A 22,147-nucleotide genomic window follows, 5' to 3' on the forward strand; every position below is an offset into this window, starting at 1 on the left:
GATTTCCTTTGGATTGTAGGAATAGAAGAAGATTAACACTGCCCTCCATCGTCCAAAACCCTTCAAAACAAGTCCCTGTACCCGGAAATAAAGACTAAGCAGCTAAATATTTTGATAGCAGGCAGACAGATAGACGAACATTATTACTACAGCACCATCATGATCTCAGAATGGGTCTCATGTATAATGTTTTACCTGCTTGCTGCTGTTTTCTGTGCATTTCTTGCATATTGTCTGTATGTTTATCATGTTCATCAGAAATATGACCATATACCTGGACCTCCAAGAGACAGGTAAGAAACCTTTTAGGAATGTGTGTGATACAACTATTGCAATAATACCATCTTTGTTATTATGATCAAAACTTAACTTAATGTAACATGAAAACATATTCTGACAGTTTTCTGCTGGGACATACACCGACTTTTGCCAGAGCGACGAAATCGGATAACTTTATACAGGACTTATTTCTTCAGTGGTAAGAGCAAAACACTTGAGAGTCGTTGTCATTTGTCATTTGTCATTTATTTATTTATTTGTCTTTTTTCTCTCCTTTGACTAATGACGTGTTGAGCCCTTTCACCCGCTGTTAGTCACGTGACTGTGTTATAATATCACATGTAGTGATATTGCATAAAAAAATTCTTAAATCACTGCATTATATACATATATCGAAACTTTTGAGAAACTGTTCTTTTTTTAAGATAAAATATAAATATGAATTTATTTATTACATTTATTGAACTATAGTAAAACCAAACTGTTGTTTCACTAATTTCCTCACTTAGATTCAGAGTTGTATGATGCATTCTCAACAATGTGATAATGTTCTTACTTTGAAGGGCAGAAAAATATGGCCCTGTCTACAGGCTGAACAGTTTTCATTATGTTGTAATCAAAGTCCATTGCCCTGAGGCTACAAAGGTAAATATTTCAAATTTCATTAATGTTCAAAATTAGATGCCACACAATCCAATAAATCAAATTCTCTGCCCTGTTATTGTAGACATTGCTGATGTCACACAAGTATCTCAAAGATCCCTTTGTCTACAAACGCCTCTTTAACTTATTTGGGAAACGGTAAGCTTTATTTTATTCTGGATATGTCTCGTAGCATTGCTAGTCTGATTATATCTATTACATTCCAACCATTTCATGGAGTATTCAGATATAATCTCTGTTGTGATGAACATTTATACGAAAATAAAGACCCAATGGAAACTAATACATGTGAAGCAAGCAATGATATGCTGTGCTATTCATTGGTTCCTGCGCATTTTATTTGGATTTATAGGATTTTTTTTTGTCTCCTGTTTGTAGAAATTAACCAAGTAGATCCAAGAATTTGAAATATGTTGCATCTGCACAAATATTGGACAGACTGTTTACATAGTAGGGCCGTCAATCAATTAAAATGTCCATTTCACGTTTGGTAAACTCTAACCTGCACATTTTTAGCACAACATGTAGACATGAGACCAAAGCAAAAACAATGCCACAGTGTGACTTAAAATGAATCTTAATTAATTAGAATAAATTAGGACACAAACTTGAAATCTGCAGATTTGCAGCATTGATTGTGTAGTTGTATTTTATGTTGATGTTTTAAAAAAGACGTTGCAGAGCTTAATGTAATGTCACGACCATTCAAAGAAACTTTGCATGCTCAAAGTATAGTGTATCTGCGACTTAATGCACATTGTTTTAGGTTTAATGCGGCTTGAATAAATTAGCATTTTTTTTTTTGGATTAGCTTTGCCAGTGATGTGAACGTTTTAATTAATTTTCTCAGGTTCCTTGGAAATGGGTTAGTGACAGCTATGGACCATGACGTCTGGTACAGACAGCGTCGCATCATGGATCCAGCTTTTAGCAGCACGTGAGTCAAGAACATGTCTGATATAATGAAATGAGTTCGAGATGCACCTCAGCTGATGCTGTCTTATCCGTCAGATACTTACGAAGCATGATGGGCACTTTTAACGAGATGTCTGAGCGCCTAATGGACCGTCTGGAGGAAATAGCCAACACGAAAACACCTGCCATCATGCATGACCTGGTCAACTGTGTCACACTTGACGTCATTTGCAAGGTTTCACTCTTCTTACTGCTTATTCAAATGAAGGGCTAATACATGGAAGGTCAAATTAGCTGTTGATCAGTACTATTCATGTTTCTGTCAGGACCATTATCGTCAAAGATGACTGACAACTAGCATACAGTTTGGATTGGTGGTACCCCATGCGGCGGTGCCCTGGGCACAGACTGATTAAAGGCCCCCCTCAGTTGAAAGCGGCTGCCCCGCAAATTTAAAATAGTTTCGCAGCTGAAAAGCTACATGACATTTCTCAGTAGCGAGGTTCTTGAAGCAGTTCAACTTAAAGATTTGTTATTAGTAGACACTGCTGCTGAACTCTGTTGAGAGATGCACAGACGATGGTATTCACACGCTCTCTCTCTCTCTCTAATAACTGCGTTAGTCTGCATATCAGTGGCTCAAGCCCTTGTTATTAGCTCTAAAATGACGTTTTAGAAATTGCAATGGAAGGTATATGAGGTGCGCAAGAAATTAGTTAAACACACGAGATTTCAGGATGGAAACATGACAAATGTCTTGAAATAAATCATCATAACAATGTCTTGATGTGTGGTTGTGACTCCAGGCCGTTTAATTTATTACTGAAATAATGCACTCCCGAAGTGGTAATATGGCCACGACGCTGGAGCTTATTAATGGCACGGTCTTTCTCCATTCTCAAACAAATTAACACGCTCAATTTTTATTGACTGAACGCAAGCGCTTATTGCGATAGAAAACACTGTAACAGTTTCCACTGATTATGAAATATTTTTGTTTGCTGGGGTGGTACTATTATATAGGCCTATTAATAAGGAAGGGGGGGCCCAAAATATCGTTTTAGCTTATGTCACGATTAGAGGTAAATCCAGCACTGTTTATTGTACAGAAAGAGAGCAAAATAGCATTTACATTATCAAAGAACATTATCATTGACGTTAGTCTAGTCAGAATTCAAGCTAAAAAACTCCCATTAATCACTGAAGTTGCTTACATTGTGAAATGAATATCTTGCTTAGCCTACATCTTACGCACATCTGCACTTTGTGGTTTCTGATGAGAGAAATCGGCAGAGAGCAGAATTCATTCAGGGAGCGCTCGCACTGAATAAAACACTGCTGTTTCAGCGATGACTCATCTGAATGCCTCTTATTGGCCATTGTACTCATAAGCTGAACAAAATCATGTGTGATTGGTTATAATGCGCAGTGCTGTAGCTAAAAACGTGGCTGTCTCTGGCTCCGTGCCAGATTTAAATTTAGCAGCTGATGTGCTGCACTGAACGATCTAATCACACTGGTGTGATCGTTTATCAAATATAAAAAAATATTATTTGGCTATTTTTGTCTTTTGGAAGCTGCATTCAAAATCCACTTGCCTCAAAAATTTGAATATAAAAATTATATAAATAAAAAGTTCTTTTTTTTTACATTTCAAAAAGTGAAACTTTCATATATTCTAGATTCATGACATTTAACAATGTTACATGACGTAACAATTTTTTGTTTTAATTTTGATGATTAGAGCTTACAGCTCATAAATCATAAAACTGATCCACGGCCATCACATGACGCCTAGTTGTCTGGACTGGTTTCCAGTCACGGTAGTTTCATTGATTTAGTTCCATGTGTTTTAGTTTAATGTATTATTTAGAGTAGCTAAAATAAACTTAATTTTTAAGAGCAGTGTTTGTGATTATGTGCTTGATAAGTTACTGCCTTGAGCTGAGATCTAGTGTTACCTTGCTCACAAATAACTAAAATACCAGTTTTGTGTTAATACCGTTGGCCATGGAATAAACTGAGTTGGTAAGATACACTAAAGTCGACTAAGACACTGGACGAATAGTTGATGAAGTGTAAGCTATAGGTTTTGAATCAGTTCAATCAAATCAAAATCAAAATGGATCGGTCAGATCCAATTCCCTAAGAAGCTGAATATTTGAGTTAATTTCTTACACAGTCAAAAATCCAGCATCTCAAAATATTAGAAGCGATCAGCCTGTGAAGTGACATACTGCCAAGTATGGTGACCCATACTCGGAATTCGTGCTCTGCATTTAACCCATCCAAAGTGCACACGCACAGCAGTGAACACACACACACACACCGTGAACACACACCCGGAGCAGTGGGCAGCCATTTTATGCTGCAGCACCCGGGGAGCAGTTGGGGGTTCGGTGCCTTGCTCAAGGGCACCTCAGTCGTGGTATTGAGGGTGGAGAGAGCACTGGACATTCACTCCCCCCACCTACAATCCCTGCCGGCCCGAGACTCGAACCCGCAACCTTCGGATTACGAGGCCGACTCTCTAACCATTAGGCCACAACTTCCCTCTGCTGAGGCACTATTGAGACTTCTGCTCGTCTGGATTGTTGGATCGACTGTTTCTCATCTTTCTCTTGAAAATGTCCCATAGATTCCATATGGGGTTCAGGTAAGGCATGTTGGCTGGCCAATCAAGCACAGTAATATCATGGTCAGCAAACCACTTGGAAGTGGTTTTGGCAGTGTGGGCAGGTGCTAAAGTCCAGCTGGATAAAGAAATCAGCATCTCCATAAACCTTGTCAGCAGATGGAAGGATAAAGTGCTCCAAAATCTCCTTGCAGACGGCTGCATTGACTTTGGACTTGATAAAACACAATGGACCAACACCAGCAGACGTCACGGCACCCCAAATCATCAACTTCACACTGGACTTCAAGCAGCTTGAATTCTGTGCCTCTCCAGTCTTCCTCTAGACTCCAGACCTTGATTTCCAAATGAAATGCAAAATTTACTTTTATCTGAAAAGAGGACTTTGGACCACTGAGCAACAGTCCAGTTCTTTTACTCCTTAACCCAGGTAAAATGCTTCTGACGTTGTTTCTGTTTCAGAAGTGTCTTGGTAGCCCTTTTCCTGAAGACGTCTGAGCGTGGAGACTCTTGATGCACTGACTCCAGCTTCAGTCCACTCCTTGTGAAGCTCTCCCAAGTGTTTGAATCAGCTTTGCTTGACAGTATTCTCAAGCTTGCAGTCACCCCTGTTGCTTGTGCACCTTTTCCTACCCAATTTCTTCCTTCCAGTCAACTTTGCATTTAATATGCTTTGATACAGCACTCTGTGAACAGCCACTCCTACAACTCAAATGTAAATATTCTTTTTAAATGTTTGACTTTCATGAGCTGCAAGGTCAAATCATCAAAATAAAAAACAATAAAGAAAAACCTTTTGAAATGTTTTACTTTAAATGTAATGAATCTAGAACATATGGAAGTTTCACTTTTTGAAATAAGTTACAAAAAATAACTTTTTCACGATATTCCAATTTTTTGAGATGCACCTGTATATAGTTTGGGTGCTGTGATAGGTTTCACATCCCTATAGGTAGACATGGATCAGCTGAGAGTCAGCTTGCATACAATTTGCATACAGTTTCTGTTGGCGGTGTGGTTCTGTTCTGGGCAAGTACTCCCTACACATCCATGCAGCCTAGCATGGATAAGAGCAGCGATAACCCCCAAAACTAAAGCATATGCCAATATCCCCCAACACAAAATGACAGCGAAAATCTCAATGCTTTAAGCAACAAGCATGTTGCCCTTGACCCAAAGGGTATGTTGCCAAACCTGCATACTTAACCAGGGGCCTGTACCATGAAGCCAGTTTAGCTGGCTAGCCAGGTAAGTTTCAGTTTAGTTTGTGTCAAATCTGGGTTTTAGGTACCATGAAAGTGCTTTGGCTTTTAGCAGTGTTCATTTCCATAGTAACTAACGCTCCACAGCTAACCTGCTCCGGGGCAGGCTATGTTCTGGTTTAGAGATCTCAAATCGAAATTTGACCAATCAGCTTCAAGCAAAGTGCCACGTCTGATGTAATAAAGCCACTCCTCCAGTTTCACGACGCTACATTGTAAAACATTTTTAAAGATAAAATCATCAGATTTTTAGAGATAAAATCATCTGATTTTTAGAGATGATTTTTTAAATATAATTATTTTATATTATTTATACAATTATAATACCCTTAATCCATTACACAAGCCATCTTAGTTTAATAGTAATTATTAAGCTTTTATTTGAATTTAATATAAACATATAGATAATATGCAATATAAATAAGTTTTAGAATCAAAACCTTTAAACATGACTACATATGAGCTTAGACTTTTAAGTGTTCTTTTACCTATAAATATTATCAACTCTATAAACTAACTTTACAACTTTTACTTGAACTTATATGGCAAGATGTTTTCTTTAAGTTTTCCTCTTTCATGGATAGATCGTTTCATCTTGCTGTGTAAATGTGTTTAAATTCTTCATATTGTTCAAACTTTTAATCTTTGGTAGTGAATCGCACTGACTCTCTCACGAGAAGTGAATCTCTCACAGTTGCAAGGCATGTGATTGGCTGCTCATTAATGATGTCACACTTTCATGTGCACATGCTCCATTAAGTCAGCCTGAGTTGACAGAGAAAGTTGATAATCAGCTTCATGGTACCAACAAAACTGGATTGGACTGGTTTGGTTTTGTCAACTCAAAACTAATCCTGTAACCCTGAGTTTGTTCAGCCACCATCATGGTACAGGCCCAGATGACCTAACAAGTATGCAGCGAATACCTGAGAATCTTACACAATAACAACAATGTTCTCAATAACAACCAGATAGCTTTTAGAACAACAGAATCAAAACCCTTAAGAACAAGAACAAGCATGTTCCCAATACAACAAGAAATTATTCTGATTGCACCATGATCGTTATTTCCTGTCTACCGCTAAGCTGCTTGAATCTGCTGTATACTGCTATAGAAATAAAGGCGACTTGACTTGATAGGTTAACGCATGCAGAGCATGTTGAATCAACAAGCATTGCCAATGACAAAAGATTAATAACGCACATTGCCAATATGATCACATTAGCCTAGCACAAGCATTTTACTAAAAACACCTAATAAGCCTAAGCAGCATGGATCGCCTTAGCAACAACCATGTTGCCAATAACCTGAGAGCATTAAAAAGGAACTTAGCTTAGCTTTGTGAAGACATTCAGAGATGAATGGAGAATGAAACATAGCCAGCTGTGATGTGGATGCTTGATCTTTTGATATCCTTCTTCATGAGTGGAGTGAAGATCCCATCTGAGCTTGTTCTCGAGTCAGTCAAATTAGTATAACTCATGGAGTCCGTGTCAATAATGCAGCAATGCTAACTCAGTCACCTCCAAATTAGACCTCTTATTATGATCATTGCGGTGAATTCGCGTGTTGATATTTCACAAACTTCAATCTGAGGTGAAGTCCATTGAGGGAACTAATTCCTTTCGCTAAATTCCCATTTACATCATTCCTAGTGAGATACTAGGGTTTTGCCTGCTGAATTTGCCATTTAATTAGCTATTGAGCAACGCGAAAGCTGCTGATAATACTGAAGGACCTTATATATGGGTGCTGTGATAGGTGTCACATCTTTCTAGATATAGACGTCAATCTTCTGAGAGTCAGCTGATGCAAGCTTAACTAACGTGACATGCCAGAGCTAACACTATACTTGATATTCATCAACAGGCGGCTTTTGGTGTTGATTTGAATTTGTTCAAGCAAACTGACGGCTCCTTCCAGAATGCAGTGGAACAATGTTTAAAGGGCATGGTGTTCTATCTCAGAGACCCATTCTTTACAGTAAGATAATTTATCCATAGATTCTTATGTCACCCTAAATTAGTAGGTTTAATGCTATATAATAATTTGTGTGTGTGTGTTTTTTCATTTGCGGGTCCTTAGCTTTTTCCAAAGAATTGGAAGACTGTACAACAAACTAAAGATGCAGCTGAACTCCTGCGTAAAACAGGAGAGAAATGGATACAAAAAAGGAAGACCGCAATAGAAAATGGAGAAGACGTTCCCAAAGACATTCTCACACAGATCCTCAAAACAGCAGGTACGTGTGTCTCAAATGGCTGATATTAAATAGTTAAGTGTATCTTTTCTTTTCCCACTGGTCAAATTTGGTGAAAATTAAAGCAATTAAAGTTCAAATTCAAGTTAGCATAAGTGCAACCAGAAGGAACAGAAAAAAGTTAACTGTTTGCAAAGTGTGTAAAATTTGGTAAAGGATTTACTTTTGAGCAATTCAGGTGCAATTACAAATTTAATTACAAATTTGCGAAAGAATACTGATAGGAATAGATTACAGAAGTCTTAAGACGTTTTAAGAAGTTAAACTGTTTAACCCTGTGGCTAAAGGCATCTATGTAACACGTTAGGACGATTCTAAGGGTCCGACGATGGAGGGTGAAGACATCTAAGCGTGGAAATAAAATGGAAATAAAACAAACAATATATTGAATTCTGAAGTCACTTTGAAAATGTCTGTTCTATGCAATACTCATCTTCTACAACATTGTAATGTCTTTGAATTTTCCTAATTTGTGTGCTCAACAAATATTAATATGTGACTTTTAGAGTTGCTTTTACAGTTAACGCTTTCCATTTTTGCTGCAGAGGAGGAAAACGTTAATAACACAAAAGATCATGAGCTGATGTTGGACAATTTTGTGACTTTCTTCATTGCTGGTGAGTTGTGGCTTTGTTTGATTTTTGTTCATAAACCCTTGCAGTTATAAACAGCGATTTATTCTGTTGCAGGGCAAGAGACAACAGCCAATCAGCTCTCATTTGCAGTTATGGAATTAGGGAGACATCCTGAGATATATAAACGGTAAAACACTTCTTGGAAAAGTGGACCTATTCCATCCGTCTTGCATTACAATGCTTTATATTGAAATTTCCCTTCTAGTGAACTTGTGCTGCGTCGTCTAGTGGACACTTAGGGGAATGCTGCAAGCATGACCAGTGTCTGAAGCACATTTGAAACAATGCCAATCCTATTGGTTCAGGTGGCCTGTGATGTTATAGGCGGGTGTACGGAAGTATAAAAGGGCACCTGCCGAATACATCATCAACTTTTCTTGTCTTCAGGAACTGTCTGTTTGAAGTGCTTGTGAGAGACCAAGGCAGGTGAGCATTATAGAAAGTGTGTGCCTCTGTGCCAGAGGACACTTGAGGATGCAAACAATCTGTGCGTCATGTGTCTGGGCCAGGAGCTAGCGCGTTTGGTGCTCGAGGGCTCTGAATGCGCTCATTATGAGAGTTTCCAATGAGAAAGCTCTGTTCACATTTGTCCCTCTTCTCGAGATATGACAGACAAGCGTCTACATCTCGCTTTTTGGGTCCTGCTGCTGCTGAGGCATGGTGAAGACACGGTTTGCTGGTTTCAGACACTTTTTAGGGTTATTGTATCCCATGAACAGCGCTGTATTGAGTCGAGCAGCGCCCTTGACTTAGGGAATAAGTGCCTCCGTGTTTGGCTGTGCCTCTCTAATATGCATGTTATTGTGTGTGAAGAGTCTTGCTGGGCGTTGATATATTGTATTTAAATGCTCTGTCGAGAGATGCTTGCGAACTTTCTCTCCCAGGGTGTTTCAGTGACCTAGAGTGGTTATGTGGAATGTCCCTTCTTCTGTTAAGCCAGATGAGTTTAGGAGTGGGCTGCCTCCCCAGGCTTCTGTGTATTTTTATGTGGAGCGGTCCTTCTGAATCCCTCTTATTAAATTTGGGCTGAGGAGATTGTTCCCCCTCTTCAGGGCATTAAGTGAACAACCCCTTCTCAGAGTGTAGCTGTCTGCAGATGGTTGTGCTCCAGCACAAACTTACTTTGCTCTGGAATATAGCGATCTGAGCAGTGTTAATTTCGTTGACGAAGACGACGACGAAAAATATTCGTCAACGAACCTTTTTTCTGTGACTAAGACGAGACGTTGACGAGCTAAAACTAATATCTGATGATAAAAACTATGACGAAATTTATGCGCGTCTTCGTTAACAAGACGAGACGGGACTAAAATGTTATTTGAGGACTACCGGACATTCAAAATACATCCTATAGGCTAAGTTAACTGTCTTGTCTTTCAAAATGTGCGTCTCTATCATTGGATAAGGTGCGTTTGCATGGCAGCCGCGGTGGACGGATAGGCTACCAAAACGCGAACTAGCGATCTGAAACAATGGCCTCAGCAACCGAAGGGTTAGGGAGTGGGTGACCAGACGTCCTGTTTTTCCCGGGAGTCACAATTCATTGTCAATTAACTTAAAGTCAGTGAAGGTGCGATAGGCGGAAACGCGCTGATAGAAGTGCTCTCTCTCGCGCACGCTCCACTTCTTCAGTTCTCATACAGCGCGCGATCAGTTCTCAGTGCTCAAATACACACACAGCAGTCCACATGTCTCTCATGTAGAGCATCTCACGGAAATACAGTCCGTTATGGTTTAAGTGAGCTTAAACAGGTGAGTGAAAACTGAATGTATGTCAGTAGGCTATTACATACATACATACCTTCCGTCTTAAATGGACAGCATTCCTAATTATCTGTCATAAATGTTAACCAACAAAATATGTTAAATAAATGTATACTTGTTAAGTAAACCTACTGTATCTGAAAAATTAGTTTAATTTATATCTCTACCAAAAAATGAAAATGTATTCCAGTTTTTCCAAATTCAATCCTTGATTCAAATTTCTCATAAATAAGCTTAATTGATTTGGTTTAAAGAGAGAAGAATTAATGACTATTTTTGTTTGAATACTACATATAAAATAGCTACCAAAATAAATGTTGGTAACTGCAGTTTGATTAAAAGTTTACAAAAATGCAATGACTTTTTGTCGATTAAAACTAGACTAAAACTATGAAAGACTCAAATGACTAAAATGTGACTAAGACTATTAAGCATGTTCGTCTCAAGATAAAAACTAAGACTAAATAAAAAATGCCTGCCAAAATTAACACTGGATCTGAGGGCAGCTGTGTTCTAGCCTGGCTTCTATGACTTGGTTGGGTTCCCCTTGGCACAAGCTCTCTCAAGTCAATGAAGTCTTTGTCTAAGAACCAGCTATTCTCGAATAGCTGTGTTCCAACTCAGAGGCTGCTCCCCTTTTTAGGGTTTTTAAGTAGTGGTCTCCTTAAGCCCCTTGCCTAGACTGTGCTGTCTCCCCTGTTTGGGTTTTAAGTAGATGGCCCCCTTCTGTGGTCTGGGCAATCTTCAGCTTTAACTGAGGGAACTGCTATTCGAGGATAACTGTGACCTGCCCGCTAGTGTTATGCCTACTGCTTACATTAGGCTTTGATCTTGGACTAATGATGTTTTCTGTGCTTTTTAGCGAATCATTTACTGATGGTCCAGTTCTCCCTCTTGTGAGCTTCTGGTCAATAAGACAGTGCTTCGCTAGTCTACTGTGGGACCAACACGGATTGGGGACGTCCTTAGTATAGCCACCTTGCATTCCAGCCATTGTTATGGAAGGACAGGCTTACTTGAATACAGCGATCTGAGGCTAGCTGTGTTTTAACTTGCAGTTGCCTTGATCCCTTTCCTTGAAACATGGATAGCTATGTGCTAGCTCAGTGATTGCTCCCCTGCTTAGGGTTTTTAAGTAGCGGTCTCCTTGTGCCCTTGCCTAGGCACTAAACGGTGCTGTCTCCCCTCGTAGTGTTGTAAGTAGACAGCCCACTCTCTGTGGTCTGGGTAGTTTCAGTCTGTCCTCAGTCTTCCGGTAGCCCCCTCCTAGGTACAGAATTTTCTGAGGATTGCTGTGTTCCTCTTCAGTGGGCTTGTGTACCTAGGCTAGTATAGCTCACATAGCATAGCTATCTGAGGATAGCTGTGTTCTTTAACTTGGTTGGGATATTTCCCTTTATCTGAAATGGGGTTCCCCCATTTCTGTCAGGTTATGTTAGCGGCCCAAGGTGTCAGTGGCTTGGCTCCTTTCTGAGGAAAGGCTTGGTGTATGTCTGCCACCTCCTTGCTGCTCTCTCACCAGGTGGACAGGCATGCGCCTCAGCATGGCATAGTTGGCATTTCGCTCCCCAAAGTGGGGCAAAGGGGAACGTCTCGGGTTACGCATGCAGCCATGGTTCCCCAAGAGGGAACGAGATGCTGCGTCCCCTCACCATGCCTTTGGCCTGCTTGTTTGTGTCTTCTTCAGACAACTAAATTGGCGATGTATTCAGCAGGTGCCCTTTTATACTTCCAGGCTACATGATGTCACGGGCCACGTGGACCAATAGGATTGGCATTGTTTCACACGTGCTTCAACGCCGGTTATGCCGGCAGCATTCCTCGAAGTGTATGCCAGATGATGCAGCATCTCATTCCCTCTCGGGGAACCATGGTTACATGCATAACCAAAGATGTTCTTTTTCTTCCCAGGGCTAAAGCAGAGGTGGATGAAATCCTTGGGACGAAAAGAGACATTTCATATGATGACCTTGGAAAATTCACTTACTTGTCTCAGGTTGGTCTGCAAAGATGTTCTTGTACAAGCTACAACACAAATGGTTTTGTATTGATTTCTTTAAATGGTCTTTGTGTTTTTGACTCAATGCTGCAGGTGTTGAAGGAAACCCTGCGTCTGTATCCAACTGCTCCAGGTACCAGTCGCTGGCTACATGAGGACATGGTTATAAACGGTCTGAAAATTCCAGGGGGCTGTGCTGTTATTGTGAGTATCGCCAGATTCCCAGTAAGGCTGGTCTGTTCATTATGTAGCTATCATGGCATGTTAGAAATAAGTCCAATGGAGTGGTGAGACATCATGGGCGGGGTGACGTAGAGACCGGGAAGTTTAAAAGCACATCCAAAAAAAAATACATTAGCTTCTTAAAGGTCAAAGCAAGCTGCTCACAGGGATGCAGGAAGCATGGGAGGATTACGCAGTGTAGGGGTGTGCGATTTCACTATTTTTGATCATGGACAATAAAAAGGTCTCCACGATCTGCTTTTGAAGAAATATCGTAGTATCGCTCTACAGCGCACATTCTGTTAGCTGCAGTTCTGGCGCCTCCTTCTCAATGCCACATAGGCGTACATTCACATCAGTGTTAACTCAGCGGTAGAGTTACTCTCACACGACACTTATACATTACACTGCATTAATTGCACAAAGGCTGCATTAATTAGGTCAACCGCAACCGGGAACACGTCCCATAACACCCAATGTATTTGTTACATCATTAGAAGAATGGCATCTACGCTAATATTAGTCTGTTTCTTTCTTATTCCAAAGGTCACCGTAGCCTCCAAATCCAGTCTGTATCCAGATCAGATGGTCACTGCAGTCACCCGGATCCAGTCCGTATCCAGATCAGATGGTGGATAAGGACCTAGAGATGACCTCTAAAGCCCTGAATGTCAGCGGAGATCAGGAAAACTAGATGAACCCCAGAAACAGATCCCCAGTGAAGACCTCGTCACTTAGACGGCCATTGGGACAAGACCACGGGAACCAGATGAGTCCTCTGCACAAACTGCTGGTTCGTCTGGCCAGAGGAGAACTGCCCCCCCGACTGAGCCTGGTTTCTCCCATGGTTTTTTTTCCATTCTGTCACCGATGGAATTTTGGTTCCTTGATGTTGTCGCCTTGGCTTGCTTAGTTAGGGACACTTAATTTCCAGTGATATCGTCGACTTGATTGCATAGATACTATTTAAACTGAACTGATCTGGATGATGACATCACTGAATTCAATGATGATCTGCATTTAACTGAAAATTGAGTGTTTACTATTGTCCTTCTGCATTATTGACTCACTTATTTTCCTATTTAATACTGTAAAGCTGCTTGACTTGATTAAACAGGGAAATAGTGTGTCGAAATAGTGTGCCATTCTCCTCTGGCCAGACGAAACCAGCAGTTTAATTCTAGATTGTCAGTTTGTGCAGAGGACTCATCTGGTTCCCGTGGTCTTGTCCTGATGGCCGTCTAGGTGACGAGGTCTTTGGAGGGGATCTGTCTCTGGGGCTCAACTAGTTGACATGGTCTCCGCTGGCATTCATGGCTGTCAAGGTCGTATCTAAATGCTTATCCACCATCAGGTCTGGATACGGACTGGATCCGGGTGGCTGCAGTGACTAGGGCTGCACAATTAATCGAATGTGATTGTCATGCGCATTTTGTCAGTAAAGCCGGTTCTATGATTAGTAGTAAATCTCCATCACGTGCTTTCAGATGGAGCAGCATTTACTACACAGAGCCGTATTTCACTGACAAGCTACGCAAAAAAAAATTGTAGACTATATAATCGCACGATTATGAAATCGAAGATATCGTTTGCGATAATGACAGCTGTTTGTGTAGCTTCTCAGTGAACTACGGCTCTGTGTTGTAAAAGTATTTTTATATCAACTATGCATTCCGTTAGTTTTGCAAATTGGTATGGTTTGTCGCGCTGCAAAGAAATACAGTATAGAGCTGAGTATCATCAGCATAACAGTGAAAGCTAACACCATGTTTCCTAATGATATCTCCCAAGGGTAACATATAAAGTTTAAAAATTAACGGTCCTAGCACTAAGCCTTGAGGTACTCCATACTGCACTTGTGATTGGTGTTATACCTCTTCATTCATTGCCAAGAATTAATGGTGGTCAGATAAATATGATTTGAACCATGCCAATGCACTTCCTCTAATACCAACATAATATTCTAGTCTATTCAAAAGAATGTTCTGGTCGATAGTGTCAAACGCGGCACTAAGATCCAGTAGCACTAAGATCCAGGGATCTTAGTGTGGCTTTGCAGGCCTCAGCCTCAAGGCACTACGGAGAAAACGAGCCACTAGCAGGTGTCTACCCCTTCACTCTCATCGAGGTCTTTTAGCAGGTAACCCTGGTGTGCCTGCAACAGAGCCATAGTATGCAGGCATGCCCTGGCTTGCTGGGTAATGTCGGGGCTTTAAGGGATGATGCTGTATCGTGGGACAGATAGCTCGAAAGCATCTGCTCCACCGTAGGCATCACCCCATAGCACTGTTCATTCAAACCCTTGATGTTTGCGTAGTCTGACAGACTGGGGCTGAAGAGTCGGGCTGAATATGGCTTGTTTCATGACCTCGAGGTGTGGAGATTTGGAAAGAATGGCAGGCCCAATGTAAAGGTTGTGGTTTAGCAGGTGAGGGCAGAGATAAGGCAGAGTCTGTAACCCCTTTGCTAGATCCATCTGTAAGCCCCACGTCCTCAATCGCCACCATGCCTTAGAATCAGCGGGACCAGAACTGCAAGGCTCGTGAGTCTGGGCACCCTCCTCAAAGAGTGCCTGGCAGGACCGATGGGGCCCTGCTACCTACCTCGCACTGGGCCCCGCGTCAGCTAAGAACAGACCTGGAACACACCATCTAAAAAGCTGCTTGTCTGATTTAGACTCTTTGCTCGCCATAATACTACGTTGGTTGTGCACTGGCACAGACAAACAACATAAAACTCAAAAGACTCTAAGAGTACTTGCTGAAGACACAGAAGCTAATACTTTTAAGCTTTCTGGTCTCTACATCACCCCGCCCGTGACGTCTTGGCACTCCATTCGACTGATTTCACATGTGTTTCAAGACGTGATTGCGTAGAGACGTTCCCACAGCGTTTTGATGCAGCGCAAGTTCCTTTGAAGTGGAACTAAATTTATATGAATGCATGAGTATTTTGAATCCTTTTCATATCTTTCCATACAGTTGAGTTCTTACGTTTCCCAAAGACTGGAAAAGTTTTTTAAAGATCCATTGACGTTTGATCCAGAGAGATTTGATGTGAATGCCCCAAAGTAAGTCTCATTTTACCCTCTGTTTTAGTATTATAGTATGCTGCATTCATGCCATAATTACAGTAATTACAAGATTATAATTTCTGACATTCTACTTTAAGATGTTCATGTCCATGGATGCGGAATTCTGTATTTTCATGGCAACACTATTAATGCAATCTCTGTAATTTGAGTAATCATTAGACAAAGCCACAGTACAGCAAATAACAGTCCTCACGCAAATACTTTATTTATAAATGTATAGTTTATACCAGTATTTTTATATGTGTACTAGCTGCTGAATTTTATGTTTTCTTTTTCATTTTCAGATTATACATTTTTAATACATTAACAAAAGCCAATTACAGGCATTATTAATCATAAATATTATGAAATAACTGCTTAAGTACATTTTACTGCTGCAGCGATTGGAATTTACAGCATTTTCGAATTTACAAATACAAAGAATTTACAAATTGTAATTATTGTACAAGTTCAATGAGGACGTGAGCAATACAAGTCAGATTCTTGTAATTACGATATTTACATACGACATGAACACACCTTTATATTGTGACATTACGGTATGAAATCTGCAGATTTCTAATTGTGTTCTTATCTATAAGGCCTTATTACTGCTACTACCCTTTTGCACTTGGTCCACGAATCTGTCTGGGGCAGGTCTTCTCACAGGTGATGAAGCACACAACACACACACACACACACACACAAACACACACACACACACACACACACACACACACACAGACAGAGACAGACAGACATGTACCGGTGGTTTACAGGGACTCTACATAGGCTTAATGGTTTTTATACTGTACAAACTGAATTTTCTCTCACCCTACACCTAAACCTATGTTTACAGAAAACATTGTGTATTTTTAGATTTAAAAAAAAAAAAAAACTCCATTTAGTATGTTTTTGAAGCCTTTACGCGGACATAGGCAGTGTCCTCATAAACCACCTTCACATTGTAATACCTCTGTCATACCCATGTCATTATACAAATGTGTGTCCCTGTAAACCGCCCAAACCTGTGCACACACACACACACATTTGCACCTCCTTTTCTTCTTCAGAATTTTTAGACTTCCAGAACACTCAGGCTCATGTGTTGGATTCCTTTAGATGTTTGATTGTTTTCCAATTGCCAAATTTGCTGTGATCTTGACCACTCTGTCGTGTTTCTACATTCAGATGGAGGCAAAAGTTGTGCTTGCCAAACTGCTTCAGAGATATGAGTTCAGTCTGCTTCCTGGACAGTCTTTTGGCATTAAAGACACGGGAACTCTACGGCCCAAGAGTGGAGTGATCTGCTATATTAAACACTGCTCATAGGACATGTTTAAGGCCCTTGTTTTGTGACATCTGTGAATGCATCATCTTCAAACCTTAAACTGAGCACAGAAGTTTTAAAATGCTAATCATTTATGGTACATCTGCACTTGTAATTTAATTCATTTAATCAGTTTTGTCGTAGTCCCTCATTTTGGTGATTTCAAGTTTTTGTTTAAATACATTTTGTAGATTATATATGAACATTTTATAGACAGGCTACATGCGCAATGAGAATCAATTCATCAATCATCAATTTTAGTCAAACGTTCAATGGTAAAAAGCAGGGTGCGAACTACCTAATAAGACATGGGCTCCCCTGAAACGTGATTTGTGAAATTTTGGGGGGTCTCAAAAAATATTGACAATGTGTTATTTTGACGTGCAATTTCAGTTTTGTGTAATATGATCATCTTGGATTATTATGTGTAAAATTGCAAAAATATAATTAATTCATGCATGACGGCGATTTAAACCTAATTCACTTCAATAAAGATAACTATACATGCTTTTCTTTTCATGAGCATCAAGGTGTGGGGGTGCTGCGGTGCAAATTCATTCCACTCATGTTTAGTACCTTAACTCAAAGATTCGTAGAAAAATAAAAAGGTTGGATTCAACATTGGCCGTAGATCTGCGCGCAGTCTTTGAAATCCATTCTGCAGTTAGCATCATATAGACACCATGGCAAAAAGAACACAAGGCAGTTTAATGGCACGACCGATTCAGCTGCTGCAAGCCCTGTTAGCACACCTCCCGCGACAGGTTTTGCGTAATAGTATTAAAAGAAAAGCACTTTTTATTTGCTAAACAATACAGGTCTGATTTCTGTTATATACAAGAAGCTCATTCGGTTAATGATGATTGCAAATTTTGGAATGCTCAGTGGGGGAATTCAATATGGTTTCCCATGGTTCTGAACATTCAGCTGGGGTAATAACACTTAAGAATAGATTTCATGGTGAAGTTGTGCAATCTGTAAGTGATCCTGAAGGTCACTTTGTTTGTATGTTACTCTATTGTAATGAGATATTTATTATTACAGCTAATGTTTATGGGTATAATAGGAAATCAGAAAATGATAGTCTTTTGGGGGTTGTCGGGAAGACCTTTAAAGGTTGGTTGGATAAATATCCAAATGCTTACATAATAATGGGAGGGGATTTTAACATTATTCAGCATTATGCGGTAGATAAATGGCCACCATGTCGATCAAATTCAACAAATAGTAACCTTAAAAATTTTATGGACAAGTATAATCTTAAAGATATTTGGAGAGTTAAACACCCGAATGACTTGGCGTGCACATGGAGTAACAAGTCAGGCTCTAATCTATCCAGAATATACTATTGGTTAATCTCTGAAAGTTTTGACAAAGATGGAGTAGAAGTAGATATTTCACCTGACTCTGACTTTAACAGATCATAAAGCCATCTATATAAATGTGAACCTACACTCCAAAAACCATAATGCAAATATTTCATATTGGAAACTTAATAATTCCCTCTTGCTGCATAATGAGGTCCAAAAGAAAGTAAAAGATTTGATGTTTAGTTTTTAGTCTAAAGCTAAACTGGAAAATGCCTTTGGGAAAAATTGGGAACTCTTAAAATTTGAAATTGGCAAATATATGAGAAAGTATGGTTCATTTATGGCCAAAAGTAAACGAGCTGAAGAAATTAGAATAATAACAAGAATAACAAATTTGTCTCTGGAAGATGAAAAGTTGTCAAGTAAACTAGATGATTTGTATAAGAAAAAAGCAGAAGGTTCGTTCCAGAAAGAAATGGCTGGAGGTAGGGGAGCAAAATTCACTTTTTTTTTTTTTTTTATTTACAAAAGCGGAATTTTCTTTGTAATACTATTAGTAAATTAAATATTAATGGGGTCATAACGGATGATCATAAAATAATTTCTCAATATTGTAGTGAATTTTATAAAAATTTGTATACCTCCAGTTACTCTCCGGTGTCAGCCGATGCTTTTTTTAAATTCGTTGCAGGTTAAACCTATTAATAGAACTGAAAAGGACCTCTGTGATAGACCTGTTACAATTTCTGAGCTGATGGAAGCAATTAATCACTTGAAAAATTCACCAGGTACCGATGGTTTGACATCAGAATTTTATCAATTATTTTCCAAGGAATTGGCTCCTTTTCTTTTAGAGGTTTTTTTTGTTGAAAACAGTGTCTTCCAGCCACTTTAACACAAGGTTTAATTGTATTGCTTCCCAAACCAAATAAGGACAGACACTATATTGATAATTGGCGCCCTATTTGTTTATTGAATAATGATTATAAACTGTTGGCCTTAATTTTAGCTAGAATGTAATTAGGCAGGGGTGCCCAGTATCTCCAGACCTCTTCCTGTTAGTAAGTCAGCTTCTTTCCTCTTATATTATTAGGCATTATTATTGTTGATAGAGAGATACAAATTACACAATTAGCCGATGACACTACACTCTTTATTAAAAATGAGAATCAGATATCTGTGGCAACTGATTTAATTAGCGAATTTTCAAGAGCATCTGGGGTATACTTAAATTTGGCTAAATGTGAGCTTATGGCCATAAATGAATGTCTCGGAACTAACTATTATGGTGTTCCCTTAAAAAATGAGGTTCAATGTCTTGGAATATTGATAACCAAAGACCAGAAAAGAAAATGATTATTACATTTTAATCCTATTATTGAAAAAACTAAAAAGAAATGAAATCATTGGCTTATAAGAGACCTTTCTTTAAGGGGCAGAGTTTTAATTACAAAGGCAGAGGGTATTTCTAGACTCATTTATGCAGCAATGGCTTTACATCTTGATAAAAAGCTATGTAAAGAAATTGGCAAAATACTGAAAAATAAAATACATTACATAAAGAAGACAGTTATTATGAATTCATATGAAAATGGTGGCCTAAATGTGTTAGACATTGCAACATTAAATAATACATGTAAGGTTAACTGGCTTAAAGAAATAGTTAGAAATCCTAATTCCCTTTGGTGTTTTATTCATATTCTCTCAAAAGTTGGTGGTATAATTTTTTTTCTTTGTATTGATAAAATACCAGCGAAACTAGCAGAATTTCACCGTCAGGCCTTTTTATCATGGTCTTTGATCCACAAGCACAATTTTTCACCTCATAGCTACTATATATGGAACAATAAGGATATATTATATAAACACAAATGGCTTTTTCTGAAGCACTGGTTTGATAATGGCATCATGTTGGTGGATCAGTTATTTAATATAAATGGTTTTCTTTTTACTTATGGTCAATTTTTGTAACATTATAAGATTCCTGTAACACCAGGGGACTATATGCCAAAGTTTTTGGGGCTATTTCTCCTGAAGTGTGTATGTTATTTAAACATCAGACAAGAATTAACATCCAACAGTGGTCTCTGCCTAATATAATAAGTTCTTATATAGGTAACATTTGTTTTTCTCTTAAGTCACACAACAGTTCCATAAGAGCTTTATTTCAACGAGACATTGTGTTTTTGCCTTATGTTTATTCATATTGGAATCACCTGACAGAAAATATTATTTGGAAAAAGGTTTGGTTAATACCTAATCATTATTTAATTACGAACAAGGTAAAGGAAGTATCTTTTTATACACAGGATTTACCCAGCCAAATATTATTTGGTAAAATTTCAATCTGATATTGATTTTAGTCGCTCTTTTTGTGTCAGTTGCCATGAAACTGTGGTACATTTGTTTTGGCGTTGCCCCTTTGTAAAAACATTTTGGCAAAATGTCTGTGATTTTATTGTACAAAACATTGAGAGTTATTTTGTTTTGGAAATATGTATTATTTGGTATCTCAGAGAGTAGCAGAGAAAAGCACGATCACGTTTACATGATCAATCTTATTCTTTTATATGCAAAATTTCATATTCACAAATGTAAGTTCTCCAGCAAAAAACCTTGTTTTAGGAAGGAAATGGAGCATTATATTGATACTATACGATTTTCTATGAAACAAAAGGCAATTAAAACGTTGAAAGTTTGTAAACGCTTGAATATTTGTGTATACATCTGTATTAGTAAACAGCCCCTCTAGTGTAGAATTGTTTACATCATGTAATTGTTTGTTAATAAAAATAAATAAATAAATGAGCGACATCTATCTGTAAATATTTTGATGCTGATGAAATTTGCTCGTTTTTGGAAGAAACTTGTTGAAGAAACAGCTGCCCTTATGATTGTAGTATAACCAACAAATTTAGGGTTGATTTAAGTTTTTATATTTTTTACTCAACTAATATAACCCCACAGTTTCATCCTTAAAGAAATTATTTTTTATTATGAAAAAACTCAATTGTTTATCCACATGCAAATCTGGCTTAAATCTCCTTTGTTTTCCTCTTTTTCTTGTTGAATGTCCCTCTCGTTTCATCCCTGAGGCTTATAAATAACAAACAAATTATGCATTATTATATTAATTTTATGATTATTCAAAGATATTTAATCTTTTTGTCCCTGTGTATATAATCTCATACTATGATGTACGCAAACCAATTAGTTGTTTTCTCTTTTTGTGTCATTATGATTGTTCATTGTTAAAGCTACTACCATCTTTCCCTGAGCTTGTATATTCTGCAGTAATAATAATACAAATAAAATAAGAGCGACAGGCGCACAAACATCTCAAAGCATCAATAAACCCACAACCCTCCCTAGTATGTTTCCTCCATGTTTGTAATTTCTGCACAAAGCAGGTGTCCATCAGCTGCTCGAAGATCTTACCTTTGGAGAGGATTGTTGATTTTACTCGAAGAATGTAAGTATTACTACTTAGAAATTAAGATTCCTTCAGAATGCATTGGTTGCCCAACACTCATGAACAATAATAATGATAAATGCTGACCAATAATTCATTTTATTTTTTAGTGAAACAAGCAAAATGTAATTTATTATGCCATAGCTATGCATAACAAATGCAGCCAAGGTGAATACATCTCGATTTCCAGTCAAGTAATGCATTAATGCATATGTTAATGAAACAATTATATTTTATTTACTGACAACAGGAAACATGAACAAATGAGTAAAGTGCAAATAAAAGTAACCATGACAATAAATAAACAAGTCAACAACACATGAAAAA

The 22,147-nt window shown here is 38.6% G+C and overlaps 1 protein-coding gene across 1 annotated transcript; it reads left to right on the top strand.

Annotated features, from left to right (window-relative positions):
• Window positions 1–76: 76 nt before the first annotated feature.
• Window positions 77–17,546, top strand: LOC306843881 (cholesterol 24-hydroxylase-like). Its single transcript, XM_079375578.1, has 15 exons — window positions 77–293; window positions 401–478; window positions 843–924; window positions 1,007–1,080; window positions 1,793–1,879; window positions 1,954–2,092; window positions 7,625–7,738; window positions 7,841–7,997; window positions 8,561–8,632; window positions 8,705–8,777; window positions 12,326–12,410; window positions 12,507–12,617; window positions 15,617–15,705; window positions 16,311–16,377; window positions 16,900–17,546. Exons 1-15 carry the CDS (start codon window positions 160–162, stop codon window positions 17,038–17,040), a joined length of 1,503 nt encoding a protein of 500 aa, XP_079231704.1. The 5' UTR covers window positions 77–159; the 3' UTR covers window positions 17,041–17,546.
• The last annotated feature ends 4,601 nt before the right edge of the window (window positions 17,547–22,147 follow it).

Source organism: Barbus barbus, assembly GCF_936440315.1.
Source record: "Barbus barbus genome assembly, chromosome: 24".
Taxonomy (NCBI): Eukaryota; Metazoa; Chordata; class Actinopteri; order Cypriniformes; family Cyprinidae; genus Barbus; species Barbus barbus.

What these genes read in the sequence shown, in the direction of transcription:
- LOC306843881 (XM_079375578.1), top strand. Translation starts at nt 160, where the DNA reads ATGATCTCAGAATGGGTCTCATGTATAATGTTTTACCTGCTTGCTGCT. An exon ending in ATTGCCCTGAGGCTACAAAG is followed by an intron (nt 925 to 1,006) that starts GTAAATATTTCA and finishes CTGTTATTGTAG; the next exon opens with ACATTGCTGATGTCACACAA. An exon ending in ACAGATCCTCAAAACAGCAG is followed by an intron (nt 7,998 to 8,560) that starts GTACGTGTGTCT and finishes TTTTTGCTGCAG; the next exon opens with AGGAGGAAAACGTTAATAAC.